Source organism: Nannizzia gypsea, genomic scaffold (assembly GCF_000150975.2).
Source record: "Nannizzia gypsea CBS 118893 supercont1.1 genomic scaffold, whole genome shotgun sequence".
NCBI lineage: Eukaryota > Fungi > Ascomycota > Eurotiomycetes > Onygenales > Arthrodermataceae > Nannizzia > Nannizzia gypsea.
The window spans coordinates 2,229,035-2,246,479 of NW_003345201.1; the positions used below are offsets into that span (position 1 = coordinate 2,229,035).

General features: G+C 53.3%; 6 protein-coding genes across 6 annotated transcripts; 3 read left to right on the forward strand and 3 right to left on the reverse strand.

Annotated features, from left to right (window-relative positions):
* Positions 1–800: 800 nt before the first annotated feature.
* On the reverse strand, positions 801–2,388 carry MGYG_00846 (MFS transporter; the record flags this gene model as incomplete). Its single annotated transcript, XM_003176710.1, has 2 exons — positions 801–2,145; positions 2,207–2,388. 2 exons carry the CDS (start codon positions 2,386–2,388, stop codon positions 801–803), a joined length of 1,527 nt encoding a protein of 508 aa, XP_003176758.1.
* An 864-nt stretch (positions 2,389–3,252) lies between these two features.
* On the reverse strand, positions 3,253–3,846 carry MGYG_00847 (hypothetical protein; the record flags this gene model as incomplete). The annotated part of the gene is made up of 2 exons (XM_003176711.1): positions 3,253–3,514; positions 3,587–3,846. The coding sequence occupies 2 exons, from the start codon at positions 3,844–3,846 to the stop codon at positions 3,253–3,255; spliced, it is 522 nt and encodes a 173-aa protein (XP_003176759.1).
* Positions 3,847–5,812: 1,966 nt separating this feature from the next.
* Positions 5,813–7,643, forward strand: MGYG_00848 (serine hydroxymethyltransferase; the record flags this gene model as incomplete). The annotated part of the gene is made up of 5 exons (XM_003176712.1): positions 5,813–5,920; positions 6,005–6,061; positions 6,114–6,207; positions 6,291–6,428; positions 6,499–7,643. The coding sequence occupies 5 exons, from the start codon at positions 5,813–5,815 to the stop codon at positions 7,641–7,643; spliced, it is 1,542 nt and encodes a 513-aa protein (XP_003176760.1).
* Positions 7,644–8,005: 362 nt separating this feature from the next.
* MGYG_00849 (MOSC domain-containing protein) lies at positions 8,006–9,170 on the reverse strand (the record flags this gene model as incomplete). The annotated part of the gene is made up of 2 exons (XM_003176713.1): positions 8,006–9,100; positions 9,156–9,170. The coding sequence occupies 2 exons, from the start codon at positions 9,168–9,170 to the stop codon at positions 8,006–8,008; spliced, it is 1,110 nt and encodes a 369-aa protein (XP_003176761.1).
* A 2,569-nt stretch (positions 9,171–11,739) lies between these two features.
* Positions 11,740–13,288, forward strand: MGYG_00850 (hypothetical protein; the record flags this gene model as incomplete). The annotated part of the gene is made up of 4 exons (XM_003176714.1): positions 11,740–11,914; positions 11,969–12,456; positions 12,526–12,976; positions 13,041–13,288. 4 exons carry the CDS (start codon positions 11,740–11,742, stop codon positions 13,286–13,288), a joined length of 1,362 nt encoding a protein of 453 aa, XP_003176762.1.
* Positions 13,289–14,273: 985 nt separating this feature from the next.
* Positions 14,274–16,369, forward strand: MGYG_08904 (hypothetical protein; the record flags this gene model as incomplete). The annotated part of the gene is made up of 3 exons (XM_003176715.1): positions 14,274–14,343; positions 14,411–14,981; positions 15,037–16,369. The coding sequence occupies 3 exons, from the start codon at positions 14,274–14,276 to the stop codon at positions 16,367–16,369; spliced, it is 1,974 nt and encodes a 657-aa protein (XP_003176763.1).
* Positions 16,370–17,445: the final 1,076 nt, after the last annotated feature.

Consider the following 17,445-nt stretch of genomic DNA (forward strand, 5'->3'; position numbering starts at 1 on the left):
TTTATGTAATAATACGTTTCTTTCAGCTACACTCTGAAAAATTCCTCGAGTAAAGTTTATCCTCCTCACCACGACACCGAATAAGAACAAAAGATATTAGAACAATGCAGCAAGACGCAGTACGGAATGGAAATGTTCTTTGAACCGCCCAGGATTCACGTCTGCGCCCCAGGGGGGAAAACCACGTCCAACAAACGCCAACTGGGGGGGGTGGGAGGGCCGGAGGGGAGGGCGATTAGACCGGGCGACAGACAGCCCAAGGGGAGGAGGAAAAAGGAACGTTTGAAGGGACACGAAGGAGGCGGGGAGAAGGGAAGCAGAAGGACAATAGAAGACTTTCTCTGGACGCACCTGGAGGATGATGCGGTGTGGCAGCTATCGTGTGCCGTGGCTGCAGGTTGCTTTGGTTCGTAGATATCCCTTGCGCAAACAAGAGGCAGAGACGCAGGCTGTCTCCCTTAAGCAGAGAGAAGAAGACGCAGGTTGTCTCCCTTAGGTAGAGAAGAGAAGAGCAGCTCTAGCGGCGACGGGCAGAGCAGGCGTCGCCGGCAACCATTGACACTGGACGAGGCGACGTTGAGGCTGAAGCTGAAGCTGGCGAAGGCGAAGGCGAAGAAGTCGAAGTCGAAGTCGGAGAAAGAGAGAAAAAGACGACGAAAGTTGAAGCTTTTGCTTTCCCGAGGAGCGGCACGTGACGCGATACTAAGTTACAGATAGACTAGACATACACATACATTTATATATAGGGGGGATAAGATGGATATAAGATAAATAGATATAAGACAGTATAGATACAGATACTACAGCTGGTAGCGGAAGCCGGCCTGCAGCAGACGGGCCTGGTGGAGGTCGACGTTCTCAATCTCCGCCGTGCGCTGCAGCTTCGCCAGCTCGCGGTCCGTCAACTGCTCGATGCCGACAGCCTCGTACCGGGCGAGCTCGCGGTTCTGGCGCTGCAGGTGCCACCGCAGGAAGACGACGCAGGCGGCCGCCAGCAGCTGGCAGGCAATGGCCACGCCCAGCGCGAGCCGGTAGTGCGGCTGGTCCCCGTCGCGGTAGGTGAAGGGCGTCCAGATGCTGGCCGAGTTGCCCAGCGAGTTGATGAAGGCGTATGCGGCCGCTCGCTTGGCCGGCGGGCGTGGGATGGCGCTGGCGATCCAGCCGTACAGCGTGCCGTTCAGCGCAAAGACAAAGATCATGAGGAAGAAGGAGAAGTAGCGCGGCCCAAAGGTGTCGGTGGTCATAAACACGATAAAGCCGACCAGCGTGATGGGGATCGGGTACATGAAGAACCAGAAGCGGTTGTTCATGCGGTCCGACAGCCAGGAGTGAGCGAGACTGTAGACGACCATGAACAGATACGGCGGCGCCACCAGCAGCAGCGAGACGATGTGCGAGTAGCCCAGGGTCCCCGTGAGCGTCGGGAAGAAGTTCTGGAAGCCCGAGGCGGCGGTGATGGACATGTACGCTACGGCGATGGCGTAGGTCTTGACGTCCGTCATGGCTAGTTTGAGGCCTCGCAGCTGGCTCATCCCGCCGGGCCCGTCGACGTCGGCCTCTGCGGCTTCCACCGCCAGCCGCTTGTTGGCTACGTGCTTGAGGTCGGGCGGGAGCAGCTTCCACGTATCGGGGAAGTCCGGCAGGGCCAAGGTGATGAGCAGCCCGACGGCAATGGTAATCACGCCCTCAATGATGTACAGCCATCGCCAGGCGGAGAGGCCGCGCGCTCCTGCGAGACCGTTGAGGATGCCGGCTGCGATGAGACTGCCAAAGGCGCCGCTGATCAGCGAGCCGGAGTAGAAGATGCTCATGCGCAGGGAGAGCTCCCGCTTCGTGTACCACTTGGACAGGTAGAAGAGCACGCCGGCAAAGAAGGGCGCCTCGACGAGGCCCAGCAGGAAGCGGCAGGCGACTATCTGGTGGTATGTGTGGACCAGCGAGGTCAGGGCCGAGACAGCGCCCCAGGCGACGGTGAAGCCGCCCAGGTACAGCGACGGGCGGCCCATGTAGTTGAGCAGCAGGTTCGACGGGACCTGCATGAGGATGTACGCGACGAACAGCACCGAGAGGCCTGTCTGGTACTGCTCGCCGACGAGGCCCAGGTCTGCCTCCAGTCCTTGCAGCCGCGCAGCCGCATAGTTGTTCCTACCACACCCGTTAGCATGAATTCAGCAGCATATATAATAATGTATGGAAGGAGGAATACCGGTCGATGTAGTTGAGGAGGTAGACGAGGATGACCAGCGGCATGATCAAGCTATCGATCTTGCGCCGCAGTTTCTTCTCGAGCTCCAGCTCTTCCGCGCTGAGCGGCTGCAGGTCGCCGACGAGCTCCTCCGTCTTGGACTCCTCCATCTCGCTTCTCTTCTCGTCTTCTCTTCTCTCCATTGTCATCGTCGTCGTCTCAGGTCAAGGTATATATATATAATATATATACCGGCCTGACATCTCAACCGGCCTTCCAAGTTCCAACCTTCCAACCTTCCAGAAGGCCTTCCCTATATATATATACGGAGTATATATCCTGCTAGTGGACCTCGCCTCCGAGAGCAAAGGCCTTAAAAAACGGGTAACGAGGTGAGACGAGAGAGGGTAGCGTGCCAGACTTCCATCTTCGCGCGGCCAAAACGTCCAGCCGCTTCATGGGTTCATGGGTGACCCTTCTTCCCCATGGGGTCGACTAAGTAAGCCTAACGCCCGGCAAGCAAGCAAGGAAAAGCAGGAAGAGATCAGATCAGATGCCGGGGACGAGGCCGTCGGATGCTGCGGCGTGGGAAGTCCGTATCTTAGGTTGCATCTTGTCTATCAAAAGAAAAGAAGCAGCAGCAGTAAGTTACTAAGTAGAGCGTTTGATAGAAGAGGAACTACGGAGAAGCAGGACTTTGACGGTGGCAACCTCGTTTCTTTTACCTCCACTGGTTCCAGGCCAAGCAAGTAGTGGGAAGTCAAGTCCAGTTCGGCAGCAGAAGAAGACTCGACTATTGAAATGTTTCTAGCTGCTGCGTCTGTCAGATGTCAAAAAGAGAAAAGAAAGGAAGAGAGTAATTTAAGTCCAGGCTGTATCTCTATCTTTATCTACGGCGGGGTGAGCATGTCACAAAAGAAAAGAATGTCACTGTTGATTAATATAAGTAGTTAAGAAGAAGGATTATGCATTAACTCAAGATAGAACTACCAATACACGCACGCACACTCAAAGCTCCATCCGTAGACCAACACATTAAAGAAGCTCAACCAGGGCCATTCAACTGCTTACAGCAAGAGGGCAGCGAGACCGAGGACACCGGCGAGACCGGCTCCGGCGCCAACGACGGCGTGCGAGGCAGCGCCGGTGAAGGTTGGCAGGGGAGCGGTCATGCTGCCGGTGCCGCTGGCGGTGCCCATGGGGGGAGCCTGGGCAGTCGAGTTGGGGTAGGTTGGGGGCTCGTAGATGGAGGTGCTGCCGCCGGTGGGAACTGGGACGGGAGCGCCGGTGCCAGGGGCGGTGGTGGGAGCAACGGTGGCAGAGGTTGGGCTGTACAGGTTAGTCTCTATCTTTCTCTTTCTCTTCTCTCTCTTCATCTTCGTTTGATAAGTATTGACGTACCAGGAGGAGCACTCGGTGATGGTGGAGGAGGTGAGGGTGCGGGTCACGGTGCAGGGCTCGGTGAAGGTGAGCGAGGTAGGCTCCGTGACGGTGTAGGTCTGGCTGCCGTGGGTGATGGTGGTGGCCTCGGGGCACCAGGTCACGTAGTTGGTGAGCACTTCGGTGGTGACATCAGGCATGGGAGCGCCGGTGCCGGTGCCGATGAGGGAGGCAGAGGCGATGCTGGCCATGGCAGCGACGGTAGCGACGGAGTAGCGCATGGTGGCAGATGGAGAAGTAGACGTTGGGCTGGCGGTAGAAAAGCGGAAGAAGCGGCGGGTCGTGAGGTGAAAGAGTGGACGGTCGTGAGAACCTGTAGAGAGCGACTGATGGACGATGCAAGACTTCGTTGAGGGAAGAAAGAGAAAGAGAAGAAGAAGACGCAGAAAGACGAAGCGAGGGTTGAAGATATAAAAAGGGACGCAAGGGGCAGAAGACGCAGCAGAACAAGGAGAAGGGGGAAAGTGGAAAAGCAAAAAAAGGAGTGCCTGGTAAGCGCCTGTACGCGTAACTTCCGGTACCAGCGGGTCTTTTGCGCAGAAGAAAGAAGAAGACGAAGAAGAAAGAGGAGCGGGATCGGCGTCGCACAAGAGAAAGACGATTTGCTGCCACTATCAGACGCCACCGTCCGTCCCCCCGTCGCCGTCGTCACCGTCACTGTCACTGTCACTGTCACCACGTCGTCGCCATCGCCGTCGCCGTCGCCTTCGCCATCTGCTTGTTCTCCTGTTTCGTCTTCTTATTTCTTCTTCCTCTCTGTGCAAATTCTCCTTGTGCCTGTGCTCGCCTGCGTGTCGTTTGGTCGCCCAGAAAACGCCGAGGGCGCCTGAAGGTGGCGTTGCTGGTGTAACTTACGGTACTTACGGTACTTACATGACGTTACCAGGCACCGTAACTTACCTGCCTGACTTTCTATGCTCGACTCGCCCACTTATCCTCAGGACTAGACTCTTTCTTTACCGTCGACACGGCTGGCGAGGCGAGACCAGCGGAGAGCTGACGGAGTGACAGCGAGTGACAGTGACGGCAACAGGGGGAGAGCGAGAGGCAGAGACAAGGGGGGCCGCTCAGGGATGGCAGATGCAGAAACAGAGGGAGATCGAGATGGGAGGACTGCAGTGGGCCCTCTGGCTTGTCTGTCTGTTACTCGTCCTTCCTCTTTCTTCCTTGCTGCTTGCTTCTTCTTGTACCTGAATGTACTGCCCAAGGTCAATCTATGACTCGTCTCGTCACTCTGTCTACCTGTTGTCTCTTTGACCCGGTACACAAGGTACGAAGACAGCACAGTCTGACATGGCAGCAGACTAGTCGACGTCGTGATGCCAGATCGTCCCTGTTGGTGCTTTGTACCTTTGTGGTTCGCTGTCGATAGTCCCGTCCCCTTTATCCGTTTTATCGATGCTGTTCTGGTCACTCTTGGTGGTTCCAGTACGTTACTCTTTGGCCCATCTGCTGATGTTTATTTAAATTCTTTCTCGTATCGCGCGATATTTGTGCGCTCTGATCTGCGCTTCCTTTCGCCGAAGGGTCCCTCCCCTTCCCTCTCTCCCGTCGCTGCACTCACGACCCACGGCTTCAGTGATTACACGATCTTTTAATATTCTGTACAGAGTACGTAGCACTGGTTGGTCATGTATGATATATATAAGGGTTGGATGTCACGTTCAAGTCGAATAGATTAACACAACGGTCTCCAATCAGAAGATCTCACATTGTCCCTGTAAGGATGGTGAAGTTGGGCCGGGACATGTCCACAGCACCCGCAGACGACCGCTTCCCGCGAGAGAAGAAGGCGAAGGCGAGTGTTGCAGCGGGAAAGATGCCCTTCTCGTCACTTTGGATTTAGTTGTGTGAAGAAAAAAAGAAGAAAGAAAGAGAAGAAGAAGAAGGAGAAAAAGATGAAGAGAAAAAACCTTGGAAAAGTGTGGGTCATGTGATTATACTTAGTAAGCTGAAGATGAGTCAAGCATGAGTAAGGAAGATGACTCATTTCTTAGTAAGGCGTCGGTCCGCGGGGATGGCTAGGTCATGCTTAGTCAGTTCCGCGGGAAAGTGGGAGATCCCGAAAAGCGAGCGAACATCGGAGGCAAAAGACAGAAAGACAGAAAGCGATAAAGTCATCTTTCGCTTCCACTTCTCGTCTTCCACCTGCTACGCTGCGATCAGAAAGATAGAAAGATAAAAGACATGTCTCTGCGGTGTGCCAGCGCCGCCAGGCGGTTTGCCGTCCCTCGTTCATTCATCAGACCGGCTCAGTTCGTTCGGTGGCAGAGCTCCACGACCGGCAACCACAATGTGCGTGATAACAATATCAATAATAATAATAACACCACAGTACCAACCCATTGGGTGATAACCAGCTTGCTAACACCATTATAGGAGCTTGCAGAGCACTTGCAGACCACAGACCCAGAGATCTACAAGATAATACAGAATGTACGTCACCTATTATGTTTGTGCCGACAGCAGCAGCTCTAACTGGGAGTAGGAAAAACGCCGTCAAAAGCACTTCATCAACCTCATCCCCTCAGAGAACTTCACCAGCCAGGCAGTCCTCGATGCCCTAGGTAGTGTCATGCAGAGTTAGTACTATCTTTGACCGTCACAATTCGTCGTCGTCGTCTTTGGCGCTTGTTTGGTGGCTGGTGGCCTGACCTCGGCATAGATAAATACTCGGAGGGTTACCCCGGAGCAAGATACTACGGCGGCAACGAGTTCATCGACCAGGCCGAACGCCTCTGCCAGGAACGAGCCCTGCAGACCTTCTCCCTGAACACCGAGGAATGGGGTGTCAACGTCCAAGGTAGGTTCATCCTCTTTCTCGGGCCATTAATATACAAGCAATGCTAAAAGAATGGACGGGTATTAAACAGCCCTCTCCGGCTCTCCGGCAAACCTCTGCGCCTACTCGGCCGTGCTCAACGTCCACGACCGTCTCATGGGCCTTGACCTTCCCCACGGTGGCCATCTCTCTCACGGATACCAGACGCCCACCAAGAAGATCTCCGCCATCTCAAAGTACTTCGAGACCGTCCCTTACCGTCTCGATGAATCCACCGGCCTCATCGACTACGACAAGCTCGCCGAGCTGGCCCTTATCTACCGTCCCAAGTTGATCGTTGCTGGAACCTCCGCCTACAGCAGACTGATCGATTACCCCCGCATGCGCCAGATCGCAGACAGCGTCAATGCCTACCTCCTCGCAGATATGGCCCATATCTCTGGCCTGGTCGCTGCCTCCGTCATCCCATCCCCCTTCGCCCACGCCGATATCGTCACCACAACCACCCACAAGTCCCTCCGTGGACCCCGTGGCGCCATGATCTTCTTCCGCAAGGGTCTCCGCTGTACCGACGCAAAGGGCAACAAGGAACTCTACGATCTCGAGAACCCCATCAATGCCTCCGTCTTCCCAGGCCACCAGGGCGGCCCACACAACCATACCATCACCGCCCTCGCCGTAGCACTCAAACAAGCTCAGTCCCCTGCCTTCAAGGAATACCAGACCAACGTCCTCCGCAACGCCCAAGCCCTCGCCGCCAGACTCGGTAACCCCACCTCCGCCGGCGGTCTAGGCTACAACATCGTCTCCGGCGGCACAGACAACCACCTTGTCCTCGTCGACCTCAAGAACCGCGGCGTCGACGGTGCCCGTGTTGAGCGTGTTCTCGAACTCTGCGGCGTAGCAAGCAACAAGAACACCGTTCCAGGAGACAAATCCGCCCTCAAGCCCGGTGGTCTACGCATCGGCACTCCCGCAATGACATCCCGCGGCTTTGCAGAGGAGGACTTTGCTCGTGTAGCTGATATCGTTGACCGAGCCGTCACCATCACCCAGAAGCTCGACAAGGCTGCTCGCGCCCATGCCGAAGCCAACAAGCGTAAGAACCCAGGCAGCATGAAGGCCTTCCATGAGTTCTTGGGCGAAGGCGAAGAGGTTTCGGAGATCGTTCAGCTTAGACAGGAGGTTGAAGACTGGGTTGGAACGTTCAGCCTTCCATGGACTGACACCGAGTAAGTAGGTTGGATGTGAGCTGGTGAGGAGGCTGTTTATATTCTTCAACGAATCATGAGCATTAAAAGAATATCCCCTTTGATTGATTTCCTCGTTTCCTTTTTCGTTTTCTTTTACTCTTTCTTATATATTATGTTGTGTATTTTTCAACATCTACCTGGCTGTGTTAATACTGCGAGAGTTGCTTTATGTCTACCTTTTAAATGATATCCCTCGTTTAGCAACGGTACCCTCGTTTCCTAAAACAATACAAATGACATCATCTCTTATCTTGTAAACACAGATAGAATAAAAATATATTCATGAATCCGATATTCCAGGCCAGTCTGCGTGTAATGCGTTAGTATAAACCGTGAACGCTGCACTTATGAGAGATAGACAGGAAACTCACCTAGAGTAGTACGCTCAGCGTTAACCTTAGACACCTTCACAGCATCACCAACTCGAATAACCGGCTCGCTGGCCCCCTTTTCCCGGTGCAGGAACCCATACCGTCCAAACACAGGACTATATTTAGACCCCTTATCGACACGTCTATCCTTCATCAACTTTTTAAGAACAGTGCCTGATTCCCCCTTGTGCGGCGCCCCGGTATCGAAATCAACATTCAAACTCATGCAACGCACACAGTTATTTCTAAGCTGCACCTCCACGTCCTCTCCAATAACCAGCTCAGCCCAGTAATCCTCGTCGAACGCCGTCGGAGCACCAGCCAGCACAATGTTGGGTCGGAATTTAGTAATGTCCATGGGTTCATCGGGAGGTAGGCGAGACGATACATTATCGACGGACGTCTGTGATACGACCAGATAAGGCGCCATGTCTGCGAACGTGAGCACCTTTGATGCATCATTTGTTCTAGCCAGACCAGGAATAGGTACCATGCTGGAGATGGCCGACATCCATCCGCCGTTTGTATCAGTGGATGCAAAATTGCCTAGAGCAAGTCGTCGATGTTCACCGATATACGCGAACACGATTTTGAAGCCGAGCCAGGCAGAGAACCAGCTGCTATACTCGACTCCCATGTCATATGCCGTTGTCGGGCTACGATGCATCATCACCTCGAACTGCTTTAAGTTGCTTGTCTCTGGCTTCAGGGGTATGCGTAGGGTATTGCCAACGCCAGCCTCCGGGTGTGGACCGGCTGAGTTCTTATATGTCACTGTTATCCAGCCTTTGTCATCTTGCTCGACGTCCCCGTTGGTGTTCTCTCCGTTTGTCTGATGTGACGAGGGAAACTCAATATCTGTCAGGAAAAGAGAGAGTTTCGGGAACTTGTCGATATGCATGTTCTGCAGTTGGCCGTCTGGCTTGACCTTCAGCAGCATGAAGGTCCTGTCGTAGGGCAGGCCATTGCATGTCAATTTCGCCGAGGTCAGCGTCGTAGGACGCATCGACTTGATAGGGTAGACGTATATCTGCTTGTGCGGACTGTTAGAGTGGTGTTTCCCGTATAGCTACATTTCATAATACCCGGATACGTAAAAAGTATGTACCTGGATAGTTACGTACCTGTGAGACTTGCATCCTGGCGACGTCGACTGCCTGATAAATGGGATGCTTCAAGGCGTACCAGCGAGAGGACGAGAGGATGAACTTCAAACTCTTCCGCCTGGAACCTGCGCCTCTCGAGTCATTATATACCCTACCCTCTAAATTCCCTGCAATTGGTATAGATAAGAAGCACCGAGTTAGACAGGATCGAACAAAGAAACTTGGAAGGGCGTGGAGATCGATCTGGGGCGCGGCGGTTAAAGCGGCAAGGCGGGGTCGGGGTAACTCTTCCCGTGCGCTAAATTAGAGGCATCTTTCCAGACTAGGAACGCGATATCACATTCTAGAAAGCCAGGTGTATCCATGCTAGAGTTGGCAGCCACTCGGTAAGTATACGAAGAAGAGTCGGTGTCCTTTGGTAGTGAAGTACATCGTGGATAGATGGCATTTATCAGGCGAGGGTAGTTATATCAAGCTCTTTCAAAAAAGCACCGGAAAGTCATGGGCTTTCATGCCACCAAGTCGGGGATGGTAGCAAGGTCATCCTGCATGAGCCATGGTTTGCATAGTTGGCATCTGGCAGCCTTAACGTTCAGTTCCTAGGCATATGAAAGCTAGGGATGCTCAGGAGATATGTCTGCATTCTATTTTCAAATGAATACTGTCTTTCATGGATGCTAGAAGGGCTTTGAAGACGGTAGACTTAGTTTGAGTCTACAAGCTCAAAGACCTATCGGAATAGATATTGTCACAAACAGTTAGTTATGTGTCATGCTCTTGATAGCAACTTCAGCCCCCTTGGGCGACTTAGAAGGATTAAGAAGGGCTGAGTCTAGATGATTCAGCGCCTTGATTGTTAGCTGGGTGGATTTATCAACCCTGATGATTGATAGTGTACGTTCGCTTCTATTAGGTGTTGTTGCTTATGCATCGCAACGTTGGTAATAGAAACTCGCCGATGCTAAATGGTTGACAGCGAGAAATCGCGTGTATCAAAAGCCGAAGATTAGAGTAAATTGAAGTTTCGGAGGCTTGAAAAAAAAAGACTAAGATTAGTCATGATAACATCTTGGCATATCTTACATCAGCCACTTTCGAGCACTTTGGGTTGGTGAAATCGAAGACAACCAAAAATAAACAAGACTTCAGGAGTTGCAGTGATTGAGGCCGTAATGAGGGGACTGGATAATTACGACGATGATGTCCGCGCTGTGCTAATTAGAGCCTTTGGGGCTTTATCTTTTTTTTCTTCCTTGCTAAGAATAAATCAAGCGTCGCCTGATAGCCGTCCACCAACCTCCATCTTGGGGATACGCCAACTAACAAATGTGTACACTGACTTCACTCTTCATGAATTCGAAGAGCCCATGGTAGCTATAGAGCAGGCTGAATGATGCCTTCCTTCAGCTCCTTACGGTTTGGCTATGCTTAGAATTTACCCTGCGGACCCCCACGACAAAATCTGCTGAACCCCTTAGTTTACGTCAAGTTGCTGTTGATATTGCGGCTTCGAGGGTTAATGACGCATTATGGCATTCCTTCCATTGAATGAATGAAACGGTTGCTTTGGCCGAATTCGAAAGAGCAAGAATCGATGACGATCTAACGTACGCCGAGAGGTAAGGAGGGGTTGTGAAAGAAAAGCAACGTTGGAAGATAGACAGAAAACCGACAAGACACTACTCTCGATGATTGACATCAGCGGTGACAAGTCAAGGCAACTTTTGAGAGATCAACAGGAATGAAAAGTTGTGAGGTTCAGCTACGGACGGAGTATGGGGCTCTGTTGATTTTTTATACGGCTGTGCCTACTATGGACAGGGAACCAGGATCTGCGCCCCTGGGAACCGCCTTCTTGGCCCCCTTTGTCTGACCACAACCATCGACATGTTGGATGGAGATAGGGATGAAGAAGGACAACAACACCGAACAGAAGACAAAATCCACAGAGTCATGAAAGACTGACGAAATAGGCTCAAAGACACGATGTGATGGCTCCTCCCAGTCCTTCGCTTCTTCCGAATTCTAGTCAATGCTAAGCAAAAAGCAACCATGATCTAGAATTTGAGGACGAACCATTCCTTCCAATCCTGCAGTTCCCATCGGATAAATGTCAGCTCTAATTCGCTGGCCAGGGGCTCCCCTCGCGGTGTGGCTTGCGGAAGCTGAGCTGGGGGGTAGAGGCCGCCAGTTAACCAAAATGCGTGATGATTAGCCAGCCTTGTCAGACAAGAGTGTTGCCAGTCACACTACCACCTAATTGACGAGAAGATAGGCCACTGGCTTGAGCAGCCTTTCTCTGGGCTCTAATCTATTGGTTGCTAAAGATGCGAGATACCAGCTGCAGATTGCGGTGCGCAGACATCCCTGGTTTCCTTCAGCAGATTATGCTTGTTCTCGGTTTCCTTTTTTTCGGCGGCTGAGAAGACCTGGACTGGACGCAAGGCGGATGGGGGCCGCTATCCTGATCCAGTCTGGAGCTTTTGCTGTCTGAGGATATATAAATCGGTCCGCTCGTCCACTTGAGTTGGTTTCTATACCTATAACTACCACATACATACCGGCATTTGCAGGAGGTGTAAGCAGAACCGACATCGACAAGATGGCCACCATTGACGAAGGAACGGAGACAGATGCCCCGAAACTGGGCCGCCGTCTGGTGCTCTGCTTCGATGGCACAGGAAATCACTTCAAGGGCAATGAATCAGACTCTAATGTCGTGAAGCTTTATCAGATGTTGGACAGACATGACAAGCGGCAGTTCCACTACTACCAGCGTGGGTACAACCTTAATATCATGAAAAACCATCCTTGTTGCTGACAAGCTATAGCTGGCATTGGAACATTTAATGTAAACATGTCCACCAGCGTAACTATGTTCGGACGCATGCGCTCCAAGATCAGCGAAATCATCGACAAGGCGATAGGCACGTCTTTCGAGTACCATGTTACTAGCGGATACCGGTTCCTGATGCGTTACTACGAGCCCGGAGATGACATATATATCTTCGGCTTCTCACGAGGTGCCTACACAGCTCGTTTCCTGGCCGAGATGATCGAGCACGTCGGCTTACTCTCCATGGGTAACGAGGATATGATCCGATTTGTGTACGGATCGTTCAGCAAGTGGCAGACTATTCGAGGGAAAGAGAAGAAAACGCCCAAGGACATTGAGGTCGAAGAGTATCTGCAGAAGTTGAAAGTGACCTTTTGCCGTAAGGAGGTCGACGTCTTCTTCCTGGGCCTGTTCGACTGCGTCAACAGCGTCTCGACTCTTGAAATCCCATTCTCCAGCAAAGCATATAGATACTGCGCCCCAGTAAGTTGCAACTATCTTTAATTTTCCTCCCTTTATCTAGTGGCGTGTCTAATATGTATACAAAAACAGTCACCAGCCAGACATGTCCGCCATGCTTTGTCTATCCACGAACGACGTCTCAAGTTCAAACCTGCCCTATTCACCTTTGAATCCGAAGACCGAGCAGCTTCGGTCAAGGAGGTCTGGTTTGCGGGTAATCACTCTGATGTGGGCGGTGGTTTTGCCTATGAGAACAACGCCCGCTTCCTTCTGTCCGATATCCCGCTTGCCTGGATGCTAGAGGAGGCCCTGGCCATCACGGATGCTCCCGCTGGGCCCCTCACCTTCGGCGACCAACATCCGGAGGCCCTGAACCGGCTAAAGACCATCGAGGCCATTCTCGACCATGAGGCCGAGCCCCCCGTTGTCGGTGCCTCAGGGGTCGTGCCGGATGGCGAAGTCAGCCACTTCAAACACCACGACTCCCTCATCATCGGCCGCGGTGCCACGTGGCATATGACCATCATCTGGTGGTTCATGGGTATGCTATTCTCCCTTATTGCTCTTATATCAATCCCCGGACCGACTGACTGACCATCTCCTAGAACTACTACCAGTCTTCACCCGTCTCGAGCTGGAAGACCACCAGTGGAAGCCTCGGTACTGGCCCCCCAACTGCGGTTCTCACAGAGACATCCCGACAGAAGCCATGCTGCACCACACCGTCGAGAAGATGCACAAGGCCGGCATCCTGAAGAAGATGCCAAAGCTGGGAGGCGACAAGGCGCCGCTGCTGAGCGACCCCCTGATCGTGCCTCGGTATATCGGCAAGCTGCTGACTTTCTGGAGGTGAACACGAGCTGAAGTATCCTGTACACGACGAGTATGACAAAGCCCCAAGAGGGCTCTATATCTAATGGTTAATGTTTTGCCTTTTGTGTGTTCTTTATTTTTGTCTTTTTATGATATCCTGTGGCGATGACTTTATGCTTATAACCGCTGGCAGAGCACGGCTGCCCTGAACCAGAACCGTCTATCTAACTATCTTATCTCTCCAATAATAAAAACATCCAATATCTACTATACATCGCCTGCTATCACTATCGTACCTCTATGTAGTTCAAGGCGACGTGATCTGTATCACCTGCTGTGCAACCACCGGGCAAGAAGACAATGCCCTTCTCTCGCTAGTCAGTCGGTTACCTAACTACCTAAGCCGGCCAGGCAGCCTGACTCCCCACGCCAACTGCCGACGCCTGCGCCGCATCTAATAAGCTTGCAGGCTGTCATCAAACTGCGACCTCGACTTCATCAACTTCCGACACCAGCGTCTTCGTCTATTCAGCTTCATCTTCTTCCCGTCTGGATCTTCGCCCTCGGATATTAACGTCATCCCTTTCTTGGCTCCGTTGCCACAAACAAACAATTTTCGATCGCAGCTGAGCGGGTGCGCGGCTCTTGTATCCGATTCCTTCGCCCTGGACTGCCCTCTCTCAGCTCAGCCTCCAGCACCATCTTAGACACTCGATACTACAGTGAACCAGCTCAAACACACCCCGCGACCATCGTCTACAGACTGACGACCAGCCATACCTGCTCCGAAGACGTTCTTGTGTTGCGCGCGCAGCTTCCGACGGACCGTCAAGTCCGAGAGCAAGCAGGGCGGCGGCGGCAAAATCCACATTTAGTATACTAAATATTTGAAATTTATACCACACGACGGGACAGAGTGCGAAGGAAGACCTTTAAAAAACAGAGCGCATTCCTCCCGTTGACTACGAATTGAGACAGACGGCTAGGATAGTGAGCCGTGCCATTTGCGCGGGCAGCCAGCAGCCATGGAGTCCTCCTCTGGTTTGCGTCGGAAGGACACCACCAAGGGACCGCCTTTGCGAATACTATCACTGGGTAGGCTCCTTTCCAGCTTTAATATAAGAATATACATGGAAGATATATATACTAACACGACGCATAGATGGCGGTGGAGTGAGAGGCTACTCGATGCTTATTATCTTGCAAGAGCTCATGTACCGGACGTACGTCGAATGCGAGGGCAAGGCCCCCCGCCGCGACCAGATTCCCAAACCATGCGACCACTTCGACCTGATAGCGGGCACTGGCACCGGCGGGCTGATTGCCCTGATGCTGGGCCGGCTGCGCATGGACATCGAGACGTGCAAGGAGGTGTACATCCGAATGACCCGGCGGGTGTTTGAGACGGACAAGACGATAGCCGGCATACCGTACCGGACGACGCTGTTCAAGGCCTCGAAGCTGGAGGAAGCGATACGGCAGTGTGTGCGGGACCATACCGTGAATGAAGATGAGGGAAACGACGGGACGACAGCGACGAGCGTGAACCCGTTTATGCGAAACACCTCAACGGTGACGCTGCAGCGACGGTTGAGCCGGTCGAGCGTGAGTACGGGGAATACGTCGGTGCCTACTTCGCCGGTGACGAGCCAGACGCTGCCCACGGGCGTCGGACATGTATGGGGGGATCAAAATGCGAAGCTCTACGATAACCGGGAGAACCGAACCAAGACGTAAGTTTTATCATCTTTTATCCTGTGGTATTGCTAACGAACTGTTTTTTCCCAGTGCGGTGACGGCTGTGTATAAAGGGACACCCAAGAACGGGCCGTCTATACTGCTACGGTCCTATGACTCGCGGCGCGAGCCACCACCGGAGTTCAACTGCACGATCTGGCAGGCTGGACGTGCGACTTCTGCCACCGGACTGGCCTTCAAGCCTATCCAGATTGGCCAGCACATCTTCCTGGACGAAGGGGCTGGCAAATACAACCCCAGCCCGCAGATACTGGACGAAGCGGTGGTAAACGAGTGGCCTGGCCGCGAGGTAGGGGCGTTTATCAGCATAGGGACTGGCAAACGGCCACAGGGCTCGACGGCACAGCCGCACGAGTGGTGGGAGGACGTCTTCCGGGACTCGCTGGGCAACTTTGCAGAGGCACGACGACGGCTGATCGCGAAGATTGAGGGCTGCGAGGCTACGCACCAGTTCATGGTAAAGGACCATCTGGTCAAGCGCAATGTCCCGCGAGAGGTGTACTACCGGTTCAACGTCGAAGTCGGCGTCGGCGAGTTTGGGATGAACGAATGGAGCCGGCTAGCGGAAATCAGCACCAACACGCGCATGTACCTGTCGAAGAGCGAGGTGCAGCGGATGAACTACGAGGCTGCAGTGAGGTTGGCTCGAGTCGACCGTATGCACAGGAGGTTAGGAGGGAGGCTGCCGGGCGTCCTGCCATCAGCAGACGAGGCACTGGAGGAGCGCAAGAACCGACCTGTGCCTCCTGTCCCACCGCCGAAGGACGCAGAAAAGGTCGAGGATGGGCACGTCTTTGAGCTGCCTGCCATCGAGCTGCCGGCCGAAGAGCATCTCGAGCAGAACCAGGCTCATCATCGACCGGGCACATCTCAAAGCTCGACGGCCGTCAGCTTCGTCTCGTACGATGACAAGTTCACCGTCGTACGCAACAACAACACCAACAGCGACGGACATGACCTCCCCGAGCCTGTCTCTGCGCCTTCTGGCCGCCGCAGCTCAGAGGTGCTCCCCGTCTCTCCCGCCCGTCGCAGTCAAGAGAACCACAGCCAGCACCATCCCTCGTCCTCGCTTGAGTCTCCGTCGCGAGTCAGTCTGGACGTCCACTCACGCCCTTCAACCGCAGTAGCAGGACCACCGCCGGCCGGGCCACCACCACCTCTACCACCCAAGACGCCCATCCCTTACCCTGTCAGCAGCGAGGACGTCACCGCAGGCACTCTACCGATGCCCTCGCTGCCGCCGCGCAGCCCAGACAGGCCAGTCTCTATCGTTGGACCGCCGCGGAAGTACAAGCTGCCGTATCCTGACGACGGGCCGCCACCGGTCAACCGCACGCGGAAACCTACCTACAACTCCAACTAAACAACTACTTAATACAAAAGAAAAAGAAAGAAAGAAACCAGAAAGGTAACGAGTTATGCATCTCCTTGGTACATGTCTTATCATGTCTTGTCTATCATGTCTATCATGTCTATGTCTATATATCTAATATCTATCCGCCACTACCTACTCCAACTTTGTCCTCTGTCTCCTTCTACTCTGTCCCTCTGTCTACTCTGTCTACTCTAGTCATTGGCTCGCCTGGTCTTCCTTTTCCTCTTCCTTGTCCTTTTTGTCTTCGTGCCGTCTTCGTTGGCTGGCATCAAAGTCCGCCTCTTGGTCCTGCAGGTCAGCCTGTCTTGTCATACTTAATACGAGATATCTTCTACTTCTTCTTCTTCTGCTTCTTCTTCTGCTTCTTCGTCTATCTCGCTCTTCTACTGCCTGCTCTGTCTGCTGCGTCTTCCTGCCTACGAGTTCCCTGCGTGGCGTCGGACGTCATCTACGCCAGGGCACGCCTTAGTAAGCCCCTGTCTTTCCACTCTACTTAAAGCCTTAACTAAACTCTTTAGCTAACGCTTTAACCAACCGCAGGCGGCCTTTAACTATCCCTTTAACTAGCTTTAACTAACCCCAGCCGCCCGCCCGCTAAACCAGCCACTTCGTCTTCGTCTTCCTTTCCTTTTCTTTTCTTCTTCTTCTCTTTTTCCCCCTGGCCCGTCAGTTTTTCGCCTTCGTCGTCGCCTTCGACTTCTTCACCCTTCAAACCTCGACCTCATCTCCTCTCGCGGGCCTTGACTGACGCTCGACTCGACCATCCGAGCCGCCGCGACAGACCTGACGGCAGCAGCATCGCACTCCAGACCGACCTCTCGCCGGTTACACTGCGTGCGTCGTGCCTGGTTGCTGGTAGCTTCTGGCTCTCGGTGCTCCTTGGTACTTCTTCAGGTACCGTCTTGACTGCTTAAATCCCCCGACCGTCAACCAGCCACACCCTGACCCTGACTCCTTCGGCGGCTAAACACCAAAACATAAACAACATCGCCATAACAACAAGACGGACGCACACTGGCAGCACGGGTACACAGAGATATCAGGATACCGTCCAACGCTACGGA